The 22,934-nt window shown below is 36.0% G+C and overlaps 2 protein-coding genes and 1 long non-coding RNA gene across 3 annotated transcripts in view; all 3 read left to right on the top strand.

The window, feature by feature from the left end:
- LOC140165634 (uncharacterized) overlaps positions 1–22,934 on the top strand; it is a 137,985-nt gene that overhangs the window by 76,358 nt on the left and 38,693 nt on the right. The window lies entirely within an intron of this gene.
- On the top strand, positions 1,478–9,366 carry LOC140165479 (CD209 antigen-like protein 2). Its single transcript, XM_072188769.1, has 7 exons — positions 1,478–1,484; positions 1,930–1,986; positions 2,553–2,630; positions 5,987–6,154; positions 6,805–6,893; positions 7,513–7,666; positions 9,020–9,366. Exons 1-7 carry the CDS (start codon positions 1,478–1,480, stop codon positions 9,364–9,366), a joined length of 900 nt encoding a protein of 299 aa, XP_072044870.1.
- Positions 19,225–22,914, top strand: LOC140165292 (uncharacterized). The gene is made up of 4 exons (XR_011860667.1): positions 19,225–19,353; positions 21,304–21,817; positions 22,488–22,571; positions 22,870–22,914. It is a non-coding gene; the product is annotated as an uncharacterized lncRNA (long non-coding RNA).

The following is a 22,934-nucleotide window of genomic DNA, read 5'->3' as shown; positions in this document are numbered from 1 at the left end:
TCGGATTATTTACCATAGCAATAAATATTACCGCGTTATACACTGATACGTTCAGGCGGTACTTTCATTGAACCATGCTGCACCTGTAAGATCTTTTGAAAAGACCAGTATTGTATTCAATCTATGATTGCAGACATACACAGTACAGGTGATGAGTGTAACCTGCTTGTAGCGCAGCGCGATATGTTCAAAATTGTTTTCACCTATTGCTATGAATCAATTACAACTTCACCAGCGTATAATGGCCGAATAATTCTGACTCACTTGGCTTGTATTATATACAATTCGCTGTCGAGTGACGTAATAATCAATAACTACCATCAAGCAGATTGCCAATCACCCGCGTATGTCACCAAACATAGTTGAATACCACTTTTTCATAAAATAATAAATCTTTACATGGCGAGTGATTAGCATTTCTTTGACAATATGGTTTAATGCACAGGTGCCACGTGAACGATGAAGTGCATATTCTCAAATTGTATTTGCAAGTTAATCCGTTAATTACGCTCACATCGATTGCGAAATAGCCTATGGTTACGGTTCAAGTGGAACAAAAATAGTGTATGTCCATTGCTAGCTATGGTAATTAATCAGTTTAGTGTTTACATCACTACTTCAAGTGAAGACAAAGAGAAGTGTGCCTTCTCTACCAACGCCTGTGACCTACCATACGCCAGCGACACAAAATGGAATGACCAGAGTAGGTTCCGATGGCAGATCAAGGGATTGACGGTATTGAAGAAACACTATTCTTGATGGGACAATAGATATGGAATAATTATTATTCCTCATCTATTTTTTTTTTTATTGAAAAAAACTGCAATTTAAATAACAAAGAATATTTATTTTGATTTCATTTCAAGTAGAAACAAAATCGTCTTAAGCCAAGAAGCACCCTACCTCAAAAAGAATTGGGATGGCACAAAGGTTAGGTTTTTATTGCAAAAGAACAGACAAGTAGTTACAACACATCTGTTTTCGCTATTATTTAGAATAAATGCTTTTACTAGTTTCTATAAACCACAAAATTACTTATGTAAAATTAAAAGTAGAAAGGTAGATTTGAAGAAAGATAAAAAAGAACATGCCAAAAAGTTAAAATTAAACGAGAATGAAAAAACGGAATAATGTCTTCATCTGACGCTTCAATTGAGCTATACGAGATATGGTCATACAATTGATTGGTGTTACTAAGATGGAATGCATAGCCACAGTGCCGAATATATTTTGCTCAAACTCCAAATACAACAAGCAACCAATTTTATTGAGGGGCGTTTCTTAGGTATATCCTTGTAGACGGGTTTTACGGTATACTTATTAAACATACTTTTTGATTAAAATTAAAATTTGCTAATCCATTCTCCTTATTAAGAAGAAGTTGGATGGACAATAAGTATGCAGCGTCAAATGATTTTTGAATTGTTGTCTAGGTATTTAAAGTGATTTAAATGTTCTTTACTAAGAACATAAGAACATGACTTGTAGGTAATATCTATTTAACATGGACACCTCTATATTCTCAGTACAATTTTGCAAATTTGCCAATCTATGTGTGGTGGATAAAATATTATTAGGCCTACGAGTCATGTTCTTGGGTTACTAAGAAAATATTACCCTTCGGAAATTGATAAATAACCTTTGTCAATCGTGATTTTGAAGGAGAATAAACTAGAAAAGTAACGGGAATTACCGAGTGTATGAAAATGATTTACAATAAACAACTCTTCTATTCTTGAGGTAGCAAATTAGAAGATTGACAGAAAGCTCACTGCTCTGTCGCTTCTATACTGCTCTGTGCCAGGTTCTCTGAAGATTAATGTCGCATTCCCTTTGATTTATAAATTATTTAACAGTTGCTCTTGACGGATATTGTTCACCGGATATGACTGTTTCAAAGGCAGGAGGGACATTGACTTGGTTTCGAAGCACGTATTGGAACCACTGCTCTTAGCGAAGAAACTTGCGGACCCAACACTGATAATAGTACGTTAGAAATAGTATGACATTATGGCAATAACCCCTGGGAGTAGAAAAGCTGACACAAAGTTTTTACAATCGTCTAAAAATCTTCTTTTTTAGAGGAGGGGACGCCGCCCCCCAGGTTCCCCTAGACCCGCCCCTGAATACGTCCGGTGAGGGGATGGTCCGGTTGCATCACATTGTTTTATTGTATGGTAGTTCATTCAAATATGTCCACCAGTTCCACTTGAGTGGGACGAATGTTATAGTTTTATCTCATTGACATTATGAGTGTTGATAACTGACAATTCATTTCACTTCTAGTGTCTCTCTTCACTCATGTGTAAAGAATAGAACGGTACCGGCATTATGCTGACAATTTTATACTGAATGAATCCTTGCTGATGACCATACGTCAAGATAATATCATTGGAACCAGTAAAATCAGTGGCGTGCCATTTTTTCGGGGGTGCGTAAAATAGCTATTGTAAAAATTAGGTTTTAAATGCTGATGTTCCTTTTTAAGACATGATATGACCGTATGCAGATATCAGTAGCTTGTTTAACTTGCTCCAATTGGTGTATTTCAGGTGGCAGAGCAATAGGACTCCGTTATTGTAGTGTAATATATGATGAAGAATGCGAGTCAAGAGTACAGCAAATAAAAGGTAAATCAAAGAATGGAAATTGGTAGGGTATAGGTAGCCAACAGCGTCACAATCCGAATACACACCACTAATATATGACGAGAGAGCAATCATGCCTGTTTAAATGGCAATAGCGTCCTTTATATTAAGAATAATTATATTATTCAATGAAAATGTGTGTTTAGTGCAAATATGTCATAAGGGGTAATTCCACGGTTATTTGTGTTGACATTATTTTCTTTGTGTCATTTTGGGTAAAAAATGAAGGCTTCTTTTTAGAGATGCAAAATTATTATCATAATGTGGATTTAGGTCTGACTTGGCTATTACAAAACAAAGTGTTGCCTTCATCATACTCTTTTCTTCATCTTTTATGACTACTTAGATTTGGTCTTTAAACATTAATGAACATTAATGTAACGCCATTATTGTGTTGTTTCGACGTCAAGTTGTGAACGTCGAAACAACGTCACTATGACGTTATATCAACGTCCGAAAATCACAACACGAATACGAGTTCACAAATTAACGTAATTACGACGTCCGTAGATGACGTTGTATCTGGGTCAGTTCATGACTTTTAAACCACGTTTTAACCACGTGCTTTAAACGTCGAGACAACGTGATTATGACATTATATTAACAACCGGCAACAATGATGCTCAATCCCAAAAGGAGAGCGTATAAAATTCAAAGTTTAGAACTTCAGGAATAGAAGTCGTTACTTTGAGTTTCACGCCTAAAGGCGATCGTCAGATGACACGATGGAGAAATTTTGGCTGGACAACAATCTCCTTGGAATGGAAGAATTTACATTCCATGGTGTCAACATCTAAACTATTTTTCACATACGTATTTGTGTAATGTTTTCTGAACGTATTATGCAGACGTTGTCACCAGGCCTGGTCAAACATTGCATCAACGTCGAAACAACGTCATTACAACGTCATAATGATGTTATATCAACGTCCAAAATCAACGTCGAAAATAACGTTGTCACTACACGAATACGAGTTCACAGATTTACGTGTTTATTACGTAAATGACAACCTAAGTCCAACGTTAGCGAATGTCGTGAAAACGTAGTGTGTTAGCTGGGCAGTAGCTTTATAGCTGAAAAAAATGCATTTGGATACCCGTCATTTTATACAGGGTGATTTAAAATACAAACTCATGTTTGTGGCGTTTTAATCTAGAATGAATCCGCTGTAAAAGAAAACATCATTGAAAAGAGCAGATACTGAACGTCTAAATTAAAATAAGAATTGTTGCACCAAATAATTTGTTTTAGGGTGAGCTTGAGAAAATAAGGGCTATCTACTTTGTACCGAAATTATTATTTATTTATTTTTTTTATATTTATTTATTTATTTATTACACCTTATCACTGGCACAGAATTACAAAAAAATATAATATTGCACATAAGTTACAGCAAAAATTACACAATATAATGAATAATGAAAGGAACAAAATTTGTTTTAAAAGTCCAGTGAATGGCTGTAGCTAACAGGTGCCAAGCACCTCTAAGACCGCCCCACCAAATCCAAAAAAGAAGGAAGGGAAAAATAAATTAGGGGGAATGCAGGTTAAGTTACGTTTGCCTGCCATTTGGACAATTACAAAAAGAGGTCCAAGTGCAAACACAAGTTGCATAAAAGGTGAGAGCAGATTTGGACTGGTAAAACTCCAAAACTTGTTGCTTAAATGAAGCAACAGAATTTGTAGATCTGATAATACTAGGGAGCTGGCTTCAAATGGGCACCATACGCTGAAAAAAGCCCATCTTGTGGCACTCAGTTTTAGAAAGCTGATACAAAGACCTGGATACATTCTAAGGGGCATTGAAGCCAATGGTGCGTTTAATCATATCAAGTTTTTTGTTAATATATAATGTGATCATCCCAAGTGAAAGATGAGGAAATATCAAGACCAAGATATTTGATGGAACTAACACGGTCTAGAACGGCACCATTCAGTTAGGAAGCTTGATGAATTGCATTCCTGCTATAAAATCTTGCAATAAAAGTTTTTTGGAATTATATACTTACAATTGCAATATAAAATTATATTGTCATATACATGTGTGGAATTTCAAGTTCTTCGTGTAAATTATATGATCCACTATACATTTAATCTATTTATTAAAAGGTCCTTTCTATTTGGGGAAACAGTTCGTTTCTTTAACCGTATCAGAACTCAAATGTGTTTATTAGAATACACTTAGACGGGGAAGTGTACCAGAAAGGGGAGGGCCCTTTAGAAATTACAATCTAATTCAATCTTCATTAATCAAGATTATTTCAATTCCAATCCAATTCAATCCATGCCCAAGCCTAATAAAAATTCTAATTCAATTCCAATGCTTTGAAATGAAAATCGTCAAAATTCATTTCAATTCAATTCGATTTCAATGCATTGAATTAACATTAGTAAATACCCCGATTTATAGAGTTTCTTAGGCTTGTTCAATCTATCAGAGTTGTGCAGCATGCATTACAAACAGGCAAAACATTTTACAACGTTTTCGTGTATAATCTTTATATTTGGTATAAAATTTTATACCAAATATGAAAATAAATAAATATCTTTTTTAGGCCCAATGTAAAACCATAAGTTTAATGTATCCATTGTCACCAAAATTTCATAACATTACATTACATTCCATTAGGAAATTGATTGTACTAGCATTTTTTACCGAAATTGTTGGCTAAATATGATTGTAAATTACGATAAATTACCGCTTGTCTTGAGTCACTGAAATTCCAGTGTAGTAACTTTTGTATACCAGTGTGTTATTATTTTTAGAAAATGCAAAAATAGTGAAAAATTTACCTTAAGTAGCTTGCCATATCGAACACCATTAAGGGGGCAGGCAGGATCACTCAAAGTCGGACATTTTAGACATTGTTTTGTAGTGTTTCTTTAAAAGTAATGATGATAAGTACATAAAAGTATACATTTTCAGAAAGGAAATCAATACATGGAGTCCAACTACCACGGTAGATTTCTGCAAAATGAGCAATTTTGAAAAAAGCGCCAACATTGATTGTCCATGCCAATTTTTTCGGTCCGCCATAACAACTTACCCTAGATATCAAAATTGATGAAAATTGCATATTTGTAATCTAAAGACACAAATCTAGAAAGCACTTTCATAAATTTTTGAATTTTTCTTCATTTTAAAAATATGTATCAAAAGGATCAAAATTTGGTGTGTTTTTTTTCAATTTTGACCACAATTTTGAATATTTTAAGGTATTTTTTTCAAAACGAAGAAAAAAATCAATCTTGTGCGGGTTGAATACCCAATACTGAGGGGTTGAATACCCAATACTGACACGTAGACATCATAATAAATTTATATCCGACGTCTCAGATACCGTAATCCTTGAGCAATGTCCTGAAAACTGGCACGGCCATTCCGGGTATTGTTATTACCTCAGTCATACACAAGCGAATTTCAACGGTGCTCGAGATTCTTGCAGCAACAAGCATTCTTCCTTGGCTAGTATACACGGCGTTGGGGATCAAGTGTTTCTTCAAGGTATGTTATTTGACTAAATCGTTTTATCGTCAAACAAATAGCAAATGATTCGGACATTTGTAATGCCAATAAGATGAAATTATGTAGCCGTACGAATTTCAGTAAAGATGCAATACACAGAATTTGCTATATTTTATATTCACAAAATAAAGAAACGGTTTAAAATTGGCCGATCACGTTTTACTTGTTTTAAGCGTCTCTCTGTAGATTTAATGAACATCTAACACAGTGTAGATATAGTAAATATCTCGTCTTAAAGTCTTTACAACATTCTTAAACAGCTGTCGATTTCCTTTAATTTCATCGGTTCTTGCCCGTGTTATATGAGACATTCTTAAACACTTGAGAATGTTCCTTCAATCTTCTTGGTTTTAAAATGTTATATAACGCGTACGCCCTATTTTGAACTAATCGGAGGTGCATATCCGATCTGATCGCTGCTAGGTAATTGCTTGTAAAAATTTGATTAAAATGTGGTATACTTATGATAAATATTTTATTTAAATTTAATTATTTTAGAATGGAAATAAAGGTATTGTTCTACTACAATATTTCAAATATAAAAAAAAAACAAAAAGCATTGTCTTCATCAAGAAAACAGAAAGGCAGCATAACTAACAAAATATGAGTACTTCGTTTCTTATTCGTAGGATTAACCGCGGTTCTGGGTCGTACCTATTTAATTGGTCTGCATGATTCGTTTGTGGAAGGGGAGTTTCAATGGATCGATGAGACAGAAGTAAGAGAATTGCATTTTTATCTCAAATAATCAAACCTTGTCTTATTTCAACACCATACATTAACAAACAGGCATTGCAATCACAACATAAAGCGGAAAGTTTGAAAAATCAGTATACCGCAGTCCATGTATCGGTAGTCGGAACAGATCAGTGCAGATTTAATTAGGAGTTCATATCCAGCTTTCATGGTCAGAGGGGGCAAAATAAATTTTGGGGGGCAAAGACGAAAAAGAATTGCAGTTGCATCATACAATACATAATACTGGTTTTGTTTTTAGAGAGACTGTACTCATTGAACTTCCAAATAAGGCTTTGTTGTGACGATGTGCGCGCGTAGCACGCAACAAATTTGTATTTTACACTATTTTGGCCCATAATTGGGGTGAATTTTGGTAGAAAAGGGCTCTTGTCCCTTTTCTTTTCCTTTACCCTCCAGATTTTCTCTTTCAATTTTTTTGTCAGCTACGCTACTGGTTCATATTGAATGTAACAGCTCATCGCTTAGCACGTACCAAAATGAAAGCATTTAATCTTGGAAAAAATTAGTTTTCAATTGTCATAATGGTTCCATCATATTCATTTCAGTTAAAACTGTTATATCCTTATTCTTTGGTCCAGTACAACTACCATAATTGGAATGAATATGAACCAAACAACGCTGCATATGGCAATGGAGAAGATTGTGTCACATTAATTGGTGTCGGAGGAAACCAGGGATGGTGGAATGACGTCCGATGTTACACGTCTTACTATTTCAAATGCAAAAAAAGAGGTTCGTACGGGAAACGATTGCGACGTTTAAAAGCTTTGTTTTTCATTGTGCCCGCAACAATGAGTGTATCTCTATAATATAATAATACAACTTAAGGACTCGGATATCAACCTTTACACCGTAATTAGTGAGAGCAGACATCAGACATATCGAATTGCATTCAGTGAACAGGAGGAATGTCCTTCTTTGATTTGATTTCATATCTTTTTCTCAACATTTTTCTGGTGTTTTGGATATAAAATCTATATCTTCAATACGAAAGGTCAGAATTTTCATATAATGGACAGCTTTTCATCTCAGCTACATACACTTTAAGTACGTATCATTAGATTTATACAATACTTCGAGGACTGTTAAATATTAAAAATATCAATATTTACCTAATCATTTACCATGAAATGTTTATTATATTGAGCATTTCACAAAATCAAAATTTGTTGATACCAGAAGGACATTCCTCGTATTCAAAATGCAGTACGATATGTCTGATGTGTAAAATAAGCTACAAAAGAGTTATAGATTGTTTATTTTATGTATTTATTTGTAATTCGGAAAGGCAGCATTTCGAAGCTGTGAGAAGTGGCTTGGAAGTGGCGTAGCACGGCTATACAATAAAAAGTAGTACAAAGACTACGCATAATAAGTAGTGCAATAATATCACAATGTGCTCTCAGGTCCCATAAAAATTACGCGAAAACGTCGCTATCCGAGCCCTTAAAATTGGTCTTGGCCCTGGAGTTATGGAAACTTTTTCGCCTCATACCTGTTAAATTGTTGGTCTAAAATATATAAAGGTGTACATATTTTAAATAGAATGGCAAACACCTGAATCTATCTGTGACGTCAAATTTGGACAGAAATCTACTTAAACAACATAACAAAAAAATTCTCAGTCAAAAATGTTTTGATTAATTTTCAAAACCTAGATATAAATATTTTGGAAACATTTTTGATGATTTTGAATTTTGACCAACCAAAAATAGTTGCAATAATCATGTTTTTAATGATTTTTTTTTATAAAATTATCTGAAGTACTTGGTCAAAATTCAAAAAAATTAACAATTATTTCCGAGATATTTATTTTTGAAAATTAATAAAATAAAAACCGTTTTGGGACCATTTTCTCCTAAAACTGAATATTTTTGCCAAAATTTGACATCACAGATGAATGTATCAATTATCTTTGCTATTCTAAATAGAGATACTTTTATATGCCTTTAGCCCAATTTAGTATATAGTTATGAGGCCAAAAACTTTATTCCAGGATTAAGACCAACCTTAACTCTTTACATACGATGGATGGTCAATAATATCCCGCAAATATTTATACAAATTGATTATGTTCTTACACAGCTATATGCAACTTTGCTCTTGGAATGGAAAGTGGTAGAATTTTAGACAGTCAACTTTCAGCCTCTAGTATGAGATACCCACTTAGTGGACCGACCAGAGCTCGTCTTAACCAATCACGAGACGGTGTCTTAAGAGGAGCTTGGACTGCGATATTAAACGCCCAAAATCAGGATCAGTGGATCCAGGTGATATTTTTCGAGATACCGTTGTTACAGCCGTTATCACGCAAGGAAGGGATGAAGAAGAGCAATGGGTCACGCGGTACTCAGTGGAATACACGCAAGATGGATCAACCTGGATATATATTAAGGAGCAATATAGCAACAGAAATAAGGCAAGTTGATTGACCTTCGTAACTATATATTTCTTTCGGCTTTAATAAAGCAATATTTTAACAATTCCTCAAAATGTAGTTTCTGAACTAGATATGTTTTATTTGAATTGGGCCAAATAAAATAGCTGCGCCAATGTCGCCAATGCGTGGCACTCCGTCGATCGTGATTGAGGTATGCCCGCAAGTTGACGCTATTTACGTATACGCTGGCGAAGTTACGTCATTAATCGGATTAACTACCATAGCAATAGGTGAAAACAATTTTGAACATATCGCGCTACACTACAAGCAGGTTGAACTAAACTGTTTATGCGATAACATAGATTGTATATTTAATACTTGTTTTTCAAAGACCTATTCTTACAGGTGCAAGTGATCAGCATAATGAGCATAGCAGAGAATTGTACCTTCGCGAGAACAGTCCAGCGCTGTGATTATATTCCGTCTAACTATTCAAAATTACTCTCCTGTGACTAATCGAGGTCGCTTATTTAGCCAGCGTATTGAAAATTCTAAACACGTCATGCAAAATGACCGCACAACGAAAATATTCAAAATGTTTTACTATTCAAAAGACAGTCAAGGATATTGAACATTCGAAGGACAGTCTAACGCTGTTATTTTGACACAAATTTTCCAATTGCCATCTATTTTTGGTTGGTTGAACGCTAAAGATCTCATTCGATACAAAATTGGCTCGGTTTTGGACATAATTTATAATAATTCAAAAACAGTATAACTTCGAATAGGATTCTTCAGGTACGGGTCGTGTAAAAGTCAGTTTCATTTGTCATTTTTAAGTAGCTTGTGCCGTTAACCAGGAGGAGGATTGTTCATAAGGGCAGTGTCGGAACCCCGGGGCACAGGGCAAGGGAAAAGATAATAATTATACCACCACGATCATTTTATTCTATTTAAAAGTTTGTATAAATGCCACACTCAATAGTCACCTTCTGCGAAAATATTAAGTGACTCGCTTCTACCGTTTAATTTTTATGAGTCCTTTTGCTGCGATACCCAATTTCACTATTTGTCCACGAAGTACCATGTATTTTGAATGGGAGCACACAATGCACGATAAATGCACCAGCTCTGAAACTGACTTTAACTTAAATAAGGTTGATTTTTGCGTTATTTTTATTTCTTTTTCTGTTCAAACAAACTTTCTAACATTTCTTTAAGTCCTTCATACTCACTCGACTCCAACTCCAGTTTTTTAATCCCAATATGTTACTTACTGGATATTTTGAATTCACTCCACTTCAATTTGCGCGCATTTCATTTCGCGGCATTAGAAAAACCCGCCTACAAATTTATATGGTTTTGATAAAGAATAAACATCTTTAAAATAAAGGGAAAATGAAAATAACAACAAATAATGTTTCTTCATTACTCGTCGATGGTCGATAGACGTCAAGGGCCAATAAAGCGGACTTTACCGGACCGCGTGCTCCAGTTAAAGTATTTTCATTCCACTCCATGCCATACATAAATTCTCCCAGAAACATTTCCTAAATATGAAATTAAAATTAAAGAGTGAAATTTTAGTTTTAATTACTTTTTTAAATGTTCTGGCACAGGCGGGGTTCGAACTCACGGCGCACGGCTATGAAATCGTCATAAACCAAACTTGTCTTGTGTTATTCATTTGATTTTTAAAATATAATCACTAACTTCAACATATGCCTACCACGTGACAAAAAAGATTAAAACATATTATGTTTAACAATTTTATCTGCCTAAAACATTAATGTGTATTATAATAGAGCTACCATTATTTATATTGAATTATTTCAAGCGATCATTTCGATTGGGTTTTGGAAGATACATTCTCTAAAGCCCGATACTGACTCCACCTGTACATTTTTTTCATCGCGCGATGCTGATGTTTGAAAAGCATCGCAGCATCGCAGCATCTATACCGCTGCAAGTGGAGTCAGGATCGCTTAATTCAACTCCTAATCCATGATTCGATGTAGAGAGTCTTTCCTATTCAAAGGTAAGGAAATATTGCAATTACACCTTATTGCCTTTTAACAATAATCAATGATATAGCACGGGGGCTGGGAATTTGGTCAAGCACCAATCTTTAATCCTATTGTTGAGGAGGATAATAAGCATACTTATGTCATAGCATTATGTAAAAAGCTTAATCTTTTTTTTGCTTTGGCTAACACCAAGTGGTGAGAACCAACAATTAACAATGAGAGGACATTCCTGAACCCTCGTTCAGTTGGCGATGATTTGATGACCGCCAATTAAGACCATTTGATATTTAATGACCAGCAATGTGAAAAAAAATAATGTAGTTTTAATGTACCCTTTTTACGGAAGGAGCAAAGTTTAACAAGTTACAACTCCGCTTCTGCAGTACGAATATCAGCAACGAATGTCAGGTTATTTTTCCCAGTCTTGAAAAAATGCAGGCAGAGGTGGGAATCGATCTCGGCACCTCAGGGTTAAAGCACTATGCATGACCACGCCAACTAAATATGAATCCGATTATGAGATATCGCGACATTAATCTGATATTATTGATTCAGTCTGCCGCCTGGACAACCAATTCTTTAGAAATGCTTAGTCGCGCTAAAAGTCGATCGATACAAAAAAAAATCAGCACAATTCAGAGATACACCTTTTTGCTATGAAAATTAACCTTTCACAGTTGTCAAATATAAAGCAATATTTTTTTCTTCAAATGTCAGTTAATAACTTGAATATACATTTTTTAAATCCTGGTGTTAAAATTAAGCATCAAATTTTCTTTTAGTGTGATATTTTGGGATTTTATAGGCCTTGAATTCGTCCTGCGAAACTTTTTACAGAATTCATGTTTTAGCGTCTCAAACTAACATAGTTTGCTAAAGAAAGATATTTCCCACCTCTGTAAAGCACATCGTGTGGGTCTATATGTTATAGTTTTGTCAGAATTTCCGTTTTTGTTTTACTCTTTTTCCATTCATGCTCCGAAAATGTCAAACTAAGTAAAAGTAAATGGCAATGGTGATACTTTTATCTCGAGTTAAATAGTCGATATTTCCTTTGTTGTTATCCAGGTCAATTTTTCAAAAGCAAATTGCCCGACCAGCGATTAAATCCCCAATTGAACTTCTGACGAAACGGTGATGGTAGAGCGCTATAGGTCAGAAAAAGCGAATTTCTTTGCTATATTGACGTTCTGGCAACACTATAAATGCCGTTATTCCTATTAAACCCAGGGATATCGATCCACAATGCTAGTACTAGCCTTTAGATTTCACGTGTTGATTTAGAAAATTTTTCAGCCGACAGTGAAAGATGGTGAAATCAAAACGGAAATTCTGACAAAACTATGATATATAGCTCACGGTGATGTGCTTTAGAAAGTTGGGGAAAATCCTTCATTAGCGAACTATATTACTTTGAAAAGCTAAAACCAAGAAAAAGTTCGGTATCCTGAAGCCTATAAAAAATCGAATATCTTAATTCGTGAATCAGGCATTAAACACCAGGATTTTAAAAAAATCAGTATCAAGCCTTATAGTTTTTATTTATGAAAAAATGAAAATTATTGCTTTTCATTGGCTGAGAAAAAAATTTTACACTGAAAAGGTGTAACTCAAAATTTTCTATTTCAACACAATTTCGATCGTTTGATTTGCCTTTAAATGACTGAGTGTGCCTTGCTGAACAAAAGAATCGGTTGTGGGTAGCTGACTGTAATGGAACAAATCGCGAATTAAATCAGGAAGTTGATTCTTATTTAGCCCCAAATTGGATAAAAGCAAATATGTTCCCTGCTCTAAAGAAAATATAGGTTAGAAAATTATGCAACATTAAATTTAAATTAAAAATTGAGATTTTATATTCTTTCGGCACAACTGAGCCCTGAAGTCATAATCATCATTTTGACATATTCAGCAAAATATTCTGCTTGAAATTAACTTTAAAATGATGTATATCTTTCTATACCACGGTTCCGCCATTATGGCACTATATTGCGGGAGAGCCTCGAAGCTGCAGCATACATTTGAAAGGAAGAATTATGTAACCTTACACAGAACGTTATGACTAGTTCAATTCCCATTCATGTATGCTGCCTTCGAATATCCTCCACATATCTGTTGCTGAACCGGTTCCTGTGCAATAGTACTGTTTATTTAAGTAGTGAAAAATCAATAGAACAGTCAATAAATCCTTTCTTTCCTATTGTTTATTGTTAAGTTCGATGGAGCATATCTCAATAGTGGCACTGGCGACATCCGGGCTCCAGTTGTGCCGAGGGTCACATATTTATTTATTTCACGAAGCGGCATTATCACAGACAAACACTGTATACGCTAAAAACTCGATCCTCATCACTAGATGCTGTCAAAGCTCAGTGGTAGAGCATCAGACTGAGTATTGTCAATATCGTTGGTTCGAAACCGCCTGCCAGCAATGGTTATTATGATTTTAATGCTACGCTACAATGTTTTCAATTTTTTTCGTTTATTTTATTTATTTATTTATATTTATTTATTTATTTATTTACATTTATTTATTTAAATAATTTGATATATTTGAAAGAGCCTATTTGAGCAATTTGAAATTTTCGACCCCCGTATATCCTATAAGGGTCATTTGAACCCACCTCCCTAATTGCCAAACACTACAACACCTATGGGATGCATCATACATAATGATCAGTTGTCCATCATGATGAACACTGGCTGGTCTACTGCATTCATTTAAGGAATATGTACACGGACCAGCTTGATTCACCATCCACAACATGATAATGTGTGCACATGCTACATATCAGGGGCCCTTGTATGGAGGGACTGGAAACGACACCCCATTGGATCAATTTTACCTTCCATCCATTGTACCATGCAACTGTTGCTGGTTTACTAATTATCCTCAGTTGAGCAAGCATGAATAATACGTTGATCAATAGACCCTAGTACGAATCCAAGCACAGTTACAATGCGCTTGACATCTTGACAAAATGAGCCTACATGGTTTGCTAAAATGACAGACTCTAGAATGCCAACATAAATCTTCAAACATCATCTTAAGGTATTTCAGTATCGAAATCATTAGGAATACCAAGCGTAACATTGTACATTCCAGAAAAATATAATGTTTGAGTAACCAAATTATCACGGTGTCTAAAATCCTATGTAAATGATTCTTCTCAGGTATACAGAAATTATTTTCGACAAAGGATAGACATTTACACAATCCAAGAGATATTGGAATACTTTGATGTTTTTTGATATATGTAGAGCAACATGAGTAAATAATAAAATTCAAACATCGCGCCCTCGGCGCAACTCGGAGTCTTCAATCGAAGGTCGTTGAAAGATAATCCTGCTAGATTAACTGAAGAAATAACTATCAATAATCCACGTTTCCAATGCTTCCACTACACGGTCCCTGATGTACAATGCTAGGTCTATGCCTATGTTGTGATGTTGAATGACCTTGTAATTTACCTCAAACTTTTAATCCGATATGCTGATTATCTATTGGAATCATTCTCCAAATTCATGTGTGAGAATGATACAATATGACATAAGAACATAGGATGCATCAGTTTTAAAATAGACTAGGCAGTTTACCATATTTGACGGTTCTCAGTAACGCGATTACCAGGCTGAAGATTGAATACCCATATGACAGTTTTTACAATTTGACCTCAGATGACCCTGGCGCCCCAAAGACCTTCTAAAAATTTGAAAACTATGTTACTGTACCCACCAAGTTTCATGCCCATCAACAGGTTTTAAGTATTTTGACCTCAGATGTACTCTAGGTGACCTTGATGACCCCAAAAAGACCTCCAGAAAAAGTTGCTAAATGCCTGGACTGTACCTACAGCTTTCAAACTGCCCATACGACACTTTTAGACACCTCAGTTGACACCTGGGAGCCCATCCCCCAATCTGAAACATAAACTCCTTTTGAGACAGGACATAACTACACCCACCCACCGGTTTGAGTGTGACCCTAGTTTCATGCCCATGTGATAGTTTTTATCCATCACCTCAAATGACCCTGGGAGGGGCCTGGGGTCAAGATCAATGCCTTTATCAACATCTTGCTACAGGTCAGAACTAACCCATCAAGCGTTTGAGGATCCCCAAAGGACCTAGTTTCTGCCCACAACTTTTAGACCAACCTCAAATGACCCCCTGGAGGGACCGGGGTTGGATGACTTAACGAGTCATAAACATCTTCTTGCCAGGACAAACACACCCATCCACCGAGTTTGAGCCCCATGGACCCTAGTTTCATGCCCATATGACAGTTTTTAGTCATTTGACCTCAAATGACCCCTGGGAAGGGCCCCAGTTCGGATGACTTGAACGAACATAAACTGTTCTTGCCAGGACAGAACTACCTTCCACCACATGGGTTTGAGCCCCGAAATCGACGGCGGCGCACATTATGCTGACAGCCTAAATCTGGGAAATATATGATTAGTCGATACTCGCTGAGCTAAACATAAATTTTGAAAATTTTCTTGCTTTAACAAGATTACCATAGTTAGATGGTTAGTCGCCATGGAGAGTGACATGCTGTAGAACTGACCAACGTTTTATTGCATGACTATCGACCATAATGAGTAATGCTCCTTAAACAAGACCAAGGGCAATAACACTTTGGGTTGTCCATTTATGTTCAATGCCAATGAGGTTAAGAAAATGGCAGTGGTACCAAATCTACCTTAAACAGAGTGGGCTGACAAAATTCAAATTTTAGATGTCTCTGCACAAACATTAAAATTGGGTACAATGTGCATAAAAAAACAAAACGGTAAATGCTAATTCCTAATTTTTAACACTCGATCACTAATGGATATGTTAATTGTAAAATCGTTTTAAAACTTATTCAACTCGCGGAGTAACAAGGATTCTTTTCTCCTATTGAACTGTTTTACCACCACTGTATGTGACCATGCGATTAAAAATGATTAACATTGATGTTTAACAAGTAGACCGCCTTAACGATAGATCCATCTGTTTGTCATTATTTACCTCATGATTATTTATGACTTGATCATTTATAAATGTTTCTAACAAAACATTACATCATTTTTAATTCTAGATCAATAATAATACCAATACCTATCATGCTAAGAAAATAAATCCTTACATCTTTTCCTTACCAATATAAGGAAATAAATCTTGCTAAAAATGAGGCAAGGACGGACCATTTGATATCAAGGGAGGGGGCTGGGAAGTTGGGATCGGGACAAATTGATTTTAGCTACTTCTGGAAGCAACAAATTTGTCACCTTGATGAAGCAATTTTTTTTTTCAACACCTGGGCGAGACAATTTTATTTACTCCTCGTGATTGAAGTAATCCTGCGTGTAATTTCGGTTCATTTTGATGCACAAGGATTTTTTAGATATGACCTTGTGAAAAAAAACCAGTTTAAGATTTTGGCTTAGGGTCGGTCATAGTAAATATTCGAAGGCAGCGTCACTTTGAATACTTTTTAGTGACGTCAAAATATATACGGCAATGAATAAAATATGATGACACGCCGAGTTGATCGTTAAATATCGCGCAACTGATAAGATACTAAGATTCGATATAAGAAAGGCTCAGGTTTGAATATCGTTCAACGATGATTTCAAAAATCCCAATGAACTAAACTGCACAGTTGTCAAAATACGCCTGGATGGTTCCAAAATGGCTGCAGATAACGAACTGAAAGAAAATGTTATTAATTCGGTATACGCGTACCTTTTATATGACCTAAGAGAAGGGACTATGTTGCAAGGCGTCAAAAAGGATAAATGCTGGCAGACATTCAATGCTGATGGTGATGGTAAGTAATGACAATAATCGCATATGATTTAGTAAATATACAACCCAAAATGTACAAGCATCGTTTCCATTGGTAAAGATTATAAATATTTATCATCCCGCCACTTTCAGGAGTCATAACAAAATACGAAACATGATTTGTATTTTATTTTTTGCATGTTAATCCAGTCCTCTTCAGAGTTGAAAACATCCCAAAAGACGGTTCTGAAGTTCTTAATTTCAAGAAAATTAGATTATACAGGGTGATAATAAAGCCCATGTCCATTAGAAGTCAAAATTTGTGATGCTGATATCTTTCTTGGTTGGATAACTTCAGCATTTAAAAACACCAGAATGACAAGTTATTTATTGTATATTGTAGAAAAGTTATTGTAACACATTTTCGTGCCAGGAGTAAATAATTTCACCTTTGTTGTTGTTGTTGCATTTTACCTCTTCCACAATGCTGCGTCATCTACCGTTTTAGAAGCATGGAAACAGTGGCGTTTTGTCATTTATTTGACCTACGAGGCACGACCCCAATATGCAGTAAATTCATTTAACATTTTGAAATATGTCGTGTCCATTATAACCATTTCCACTCAATCGGGTGGGTTGGATCATCCCATCTCGAACGCTTCTGACCTAAAATGTTCGCAGTTTTACTTTTTCAAAATTACAACAGTTGGGGTTTATTTCTTTCACCTCCTTTATTGACAATATTGTTATTGTTGTACCACTAGGTCGTAGTTTTTAGACGTAATGTACCGTTAGTCATATCCGTCTGAATTTTTGAATATGACCGTTTGAAGTCCAGATTTTCACTATGAGTTGTAATCTTTCTCTCACCTGATTAGATGATACAGTCGCCATTACCTTGAGGTCGATGGGACTCCGTGGAACTTTACAGATAATGCCCTGCTTTGACCTTAAAACTGGTCAAATGGAAATAATGATATGTTGCATAATCTTGGTTATACTCCCTTCCTCTGTAGGTAAAAACAAATGTTCAATGTGGAACATTTTTGGTATCAATTGAACTTGTTGAATTGTGACGGAGATGACGACAGTGATGGAGATGACATTAGCTGCAGAAAAAGGCCCAATTCTTGACGTCTTTGGCACCTATAAATGATGTTATTTTGGGCGGAATAAAGATGAAATGCGTTGTTATCAGTCAAATTCCATAATTATAATTATAATTAATAATTAATAATTAAGGATGCAAAATAAGTAACATGTAATGGAAATATAGCGCTTTGCAATGAATCTCTTCATAAATTATGCAGAACAACCAAAACCACGAAAGTTGGTACCCTATTGCGTGTTCTTTTTTAAAAAAATTATTGTTTATTTCTATAATTCGTGAATCAGGCATTAAAACACACTTAGGCCCTATAGCAATGTAGGCCTTTACTTATTTATTTATGTATTTAATGACTTATTTATTGACTTATTTATTTATTTTTTATTTACTTATTTATCTATTGACATTCATTTCTTGATTTGCTTTGTGGTTGAAACCTGCTAGAAGGTATGGGTCAACCTCCGCGCAGTTACAGGCGGGTCGTCGTAAATAGCCCGAAAAGCAAATCTGTTTGAATTTAGACCCATTCAGACATTAAATCAGACAATAGTACAATTCAGTTTTAGTATTATGATTTTTACCCAACTACTTAAAGAATTCTCAAATTGTGCTAACCTTGGTCAACTACTTGTCTCAACAGTCGGGCGACGCTGTGAATTGTAGAAATATATCTTTCTCCGGTTCATAGTTTTATATTCGTAGCCGCATATATTTTGACGACAAAAAGTATTCGCCAGCCGAATATTCGCCTTCAATATACACTTTGAACCGGCCTTAGTGTATTTAAGCCGTCTTGGTAGTGACCTCATAACCACTTGAATAGAGGGCTACAAGCACTGTGAGCGATGAACTTCATTTCACATGATTTTCATGATCACCAGCGCGCTACAAAGAACAGGAAAGAGGGAATCTGATTAAGATTACATGCCCTAACGTAACTGTATTAATGTATCCCGCAAATCACGCACCTGTTTATTTTTCATCATGAAAGGTATTTCAGGTAATACAGATAGTAGCACATTAACGACTCAAGTATTTCCAGAGCCTGTTGCTGTCATGGCTATTCGGATACATCCCAAAGCATTTTACGGCGCCATGAGTATGCGCTTCGAACTTCTGGGATGCATAGGTAACTTTCGTTACAATAATTCATTTAACATAATATATACTGCGCCAAAATATCATTACATTTGAAAAAATCCTAATTTTAAAACTAAAAAGTATTAGGTCAATTTATTTTTTTTCAATTGATGCACTGGCTCTAATCCTGCACATTATGACACCCCATTGAATCCAATTTTTACCTCAAAAGTAAAGTTACCAGGTTTGATTGGAAGAAAGGTCGAGGTTTAAAATTGACAAACTGATTATATAAGGCAAAAGATTCCAACAACCGCAAATAAAACGAATTTAAGGATAGTGAAAGTATTTACGATATCGGTAACATATTATACAATGAATAATAACGGTTTTCTTAAAATTAAGCCTGAGTGTATTCCAAAATTGTATGTTTATGTTTACACTAAGGTATACAAGAAGTTTAATACATCTTAACATTTACTGCTCTGTTATATGAATGATTTTGAAACCATTCAACGCGTGGTAAATGCTTTCCAGGTCCTCTACAAGGACTCCAATAGTACCTTTATGGTAGATGAAAATATCTCAGAGCCTTTCCAAGTAACAACTGGAGTGCTTCAGGGTGATGTGTTAGCACCATTCATATTCATTATCCTGCTAGATTACCTTCTGAAGAAATCAACTTCTGGAATTGAAGTTGGAAATGTTACCTACCCACGTCGGTCAAGCAGGTATCCTTCTATGATGTTGAATGACCTGTATTTTGCTGATGATATTGCCCTATTGGAATCTTCCACAACCCGGCCCAGTCGCAGCTTACTAGGATTGCAACTGCAGCAGCAGATCTTGGCCTTGTCATCAACGCACCCAAGACAGAATATATGACTGCAAACTGTAATGCCCAACCAGCACTTGAAGTCTATGGTAGTACCATCAACCATGTCACAGACTTCAAGTACTTGGAATCCTAAGATGTACTCTAGTGCTAGAGACCTAAAAAGAAGAAAAGCGCTAGCCTGGGCAGCTTTCTGTAAACTGGACGCCTTTAGACATGGTTAGAGAAGCCCATCCCTGCCAATCGAAACAAAAATCAAGCTGTTTGAGACAACTTGTGTTACTGTCTTCCTGTACGGGTGTGAGTCATGGGTAATCACCAAGGACATGGAAAACAAGATCAATGCCTTTACAACATCTTGCTACAGAGTCATGTTAAACATCAAGCGTGTGGATCGGATTCCAAATGAAACTATCTACAATCTGACCAACACCACTCCGCTGGTTGCCAGAGTCAAGACTCATCAACTCAAATTTCTCGACCATATACTACGTCTTGAAGACGACGAGCCTGTGAAAGAATTGCCCTTTACATCCCACCACATGGGAAGAAATCACTTTTGGCGCTGACAGCACCTCCTGGGAGATACTGAAGGAATGCTGCAGCTAAACAAAATCGCTTGCCCACAGATCCCAATAGTTGGAGAAAGCTTGCAGTTGAAACTCGCCTGCTCCGCAGCCGACTGACGATGATGATCAACGTGTTTCATCATGACCCATAATTGTCCAATTATGTTAATCAGATATTGTAAATAAATATATGACAAAGGTATTTTGACAAATATCGTAACAGCCGATAAGCATGAAAAGGATATAATTATTAGTATAAAAAAATTATTAAATTCGTGTACATCGTGGAACATACACTTTGCATGGCTGGGCGTAGTAAGCTGTTGTACGCAGATAACCTCGCTAATATGGACGCGTAGAGAAGCGTTGTACGCTCGTGTATTAGCATGATTAGTCGCGGAGTAACAAGCGTAGTTGAATGTTCCAAATGTACACGAATTAAATATAATTTTCTATATAAACTGTATTAACGGTGATGACGGAGATGTCATAACTTTGATGGTTGATGACTTGAAAATACATGGATAATTACAGGATTTGTGTTCGTTTTGGATCATGTGAAAAATAATTAATTTTGGTAAATATGTACTTTCAGAAAATGACCAATCATGTTTGACTGATGCACGATTTGGCTGGTCAGGCCATGACGCATAGAGTCGAACAAGGGTACTGGACAGCAACGATTGGACATTTGCTATTCCTGGAAAAGAAACACCTTGTGATGGCACCATCACATTGGACTTTCTGGCAAATGGGTGAACCTTTTCGGGCAATCGTATGGAGACGTGTCGCAAATCAAGAAAACCAGTATAAGATTGTTGGCCTCAATAATATACCAGCGTCACTTGTACTAACGAGTGTGCAACACAACGTGCCACCTAGTGATCGTTTCAATGTAAAGAAAGGCGATATTCTAGGTTTTGCGTTCAAGAGAAGTTCACTAGCCTACCAAACTAGAACTGCTGATTCTACTGATGTTCGTTGGTTTAAAAACACAGACCCATACAGTATGAATTCGGGGGAAATATAGACCTTTCACGGAGCCGGAGAAAGAGGCTATTTGTTGCAGGCAACTGTCAGTCCGAGAAGGACTACAGACATGACTGATGGTAAGATCAGAAAGTCGGACAAAATCGCAATGATTTAGTAAATATACAAACCCAACGCATCGGTAATTGTGTGATTATAAATATTTATCATTAACCAATTGAATATGTGTATTTGTATGTTAATCCAGTCCTCTGTCAGAGTTGAAATGTTCCCAGGAAGAGACGGTTCTAGGCTAAGTATAGATGATATGATAATAATATGAAAGTCAATATTATTGTTCTTGGGCCGATGTTGTTCTTGGTTGTTGTTGTTTTGTTGTTGTTGTTGTTGTTTTGTGTTCAGGGGGGTTGTGTGTGGGGGTGGGATATGTGTGTTTGTGTTTTGTTGTTGTTGCATTTTTACTCTTCCACAATGTATGCGTTTCCGTTCCACAGCATGTACAGTGGCGTAGCGTCATAGGGCACAGGGCACGTACCCCAAATCGAAATGAAAATTTTGCAAAATGTCGCGTCCATTGCCCCCTCAATCAAGCTTGGTTCTCCCAGTCGTATGACTAACGCTACGCAGTTTCCCCTTTAAGTGATTGTTCGGGGCCTTATTCTTTTCTCGAAATATTGTTATTGATGATGTTGTTTTAGACGTTGTTGTTAGTCATTGTTCTGATTGCAAGAAATGAGTGTTTGTACTGTATTGCCGATTTTAAGTTGTGTTCTTTCTCTGCTATTATAGTTTCAGTCGCCGCTTGTGCTAGTCATAGTGGTCGATGGGACCAAGTGGAACTGGTGCCCTGCAATAGAGGATTACATATTCCAGGTTCGTAATCTACTTAATTCAGAAAATTATCGGAATGAATATCTCAACCGAATCAAAGTTGCTCATCGCAGGGTAATGATAAGGCCCATTTGGAGGTGGGTACAGAAAATAGTGCAGAATTATCCACTTTAACTTACATCCTAATTTAGATTCTTCTTAATTAATCAAAGAACAAAAAAGTAAGGAATTGTAATGCTTCACGCGTAGAAGGCAAGTAGCCCTGCTAAAAATAATAACATCTGTCGGATAGAAAACAATCACTTCATTTTGGTCCTGTGTTTTTATCCATCACTTACAGTTGAAATAGAAGAATTGTGCCCTGCTAGTGTTACTCAGGACATCATGGAGATGGAGTTAACGTGG

This window comes from Amphiura filiformis, chromosome 12, assembly GCF_039555335.1.
Source record: "Amphiura filiformis chromosome 12, Afil_fr2py, whole genome shotgun sequence".
NCBI lineage: Eukaryota > Metazoa > Echinodermata > Ophiuroidea > Amphilepidida > Amphiuridae > Amphiura > Amphiura filiformis.
The sequence above is the reverse complement of the archived record's forward strand: the minus strand, read 5'-3'. Positions and strand labels throughout refer to the sequence as shown.

What these genes read in the sequence shown, in the direction of transcription:
- LOC140165479 (XM_072188769.1), top strand. An exon ending in GGATCAAGTGTTTCTTCAAG is followed by an intron (nt 6,155 to 6,804) that starts GTATGTTATTTG and finishes TCTTATTCGTAG; the next exon opens with GATTAACCGCGGTTCTGGGT. An exon ending in AATGGATCGATGAGACAGAA is followed by an intron (nt 6,894 to 7,512) that starts GTAAGAGAATTG and finishes TCTTTGGTCCAG; the next exon opens with TACAACTACCATAATTGGAA.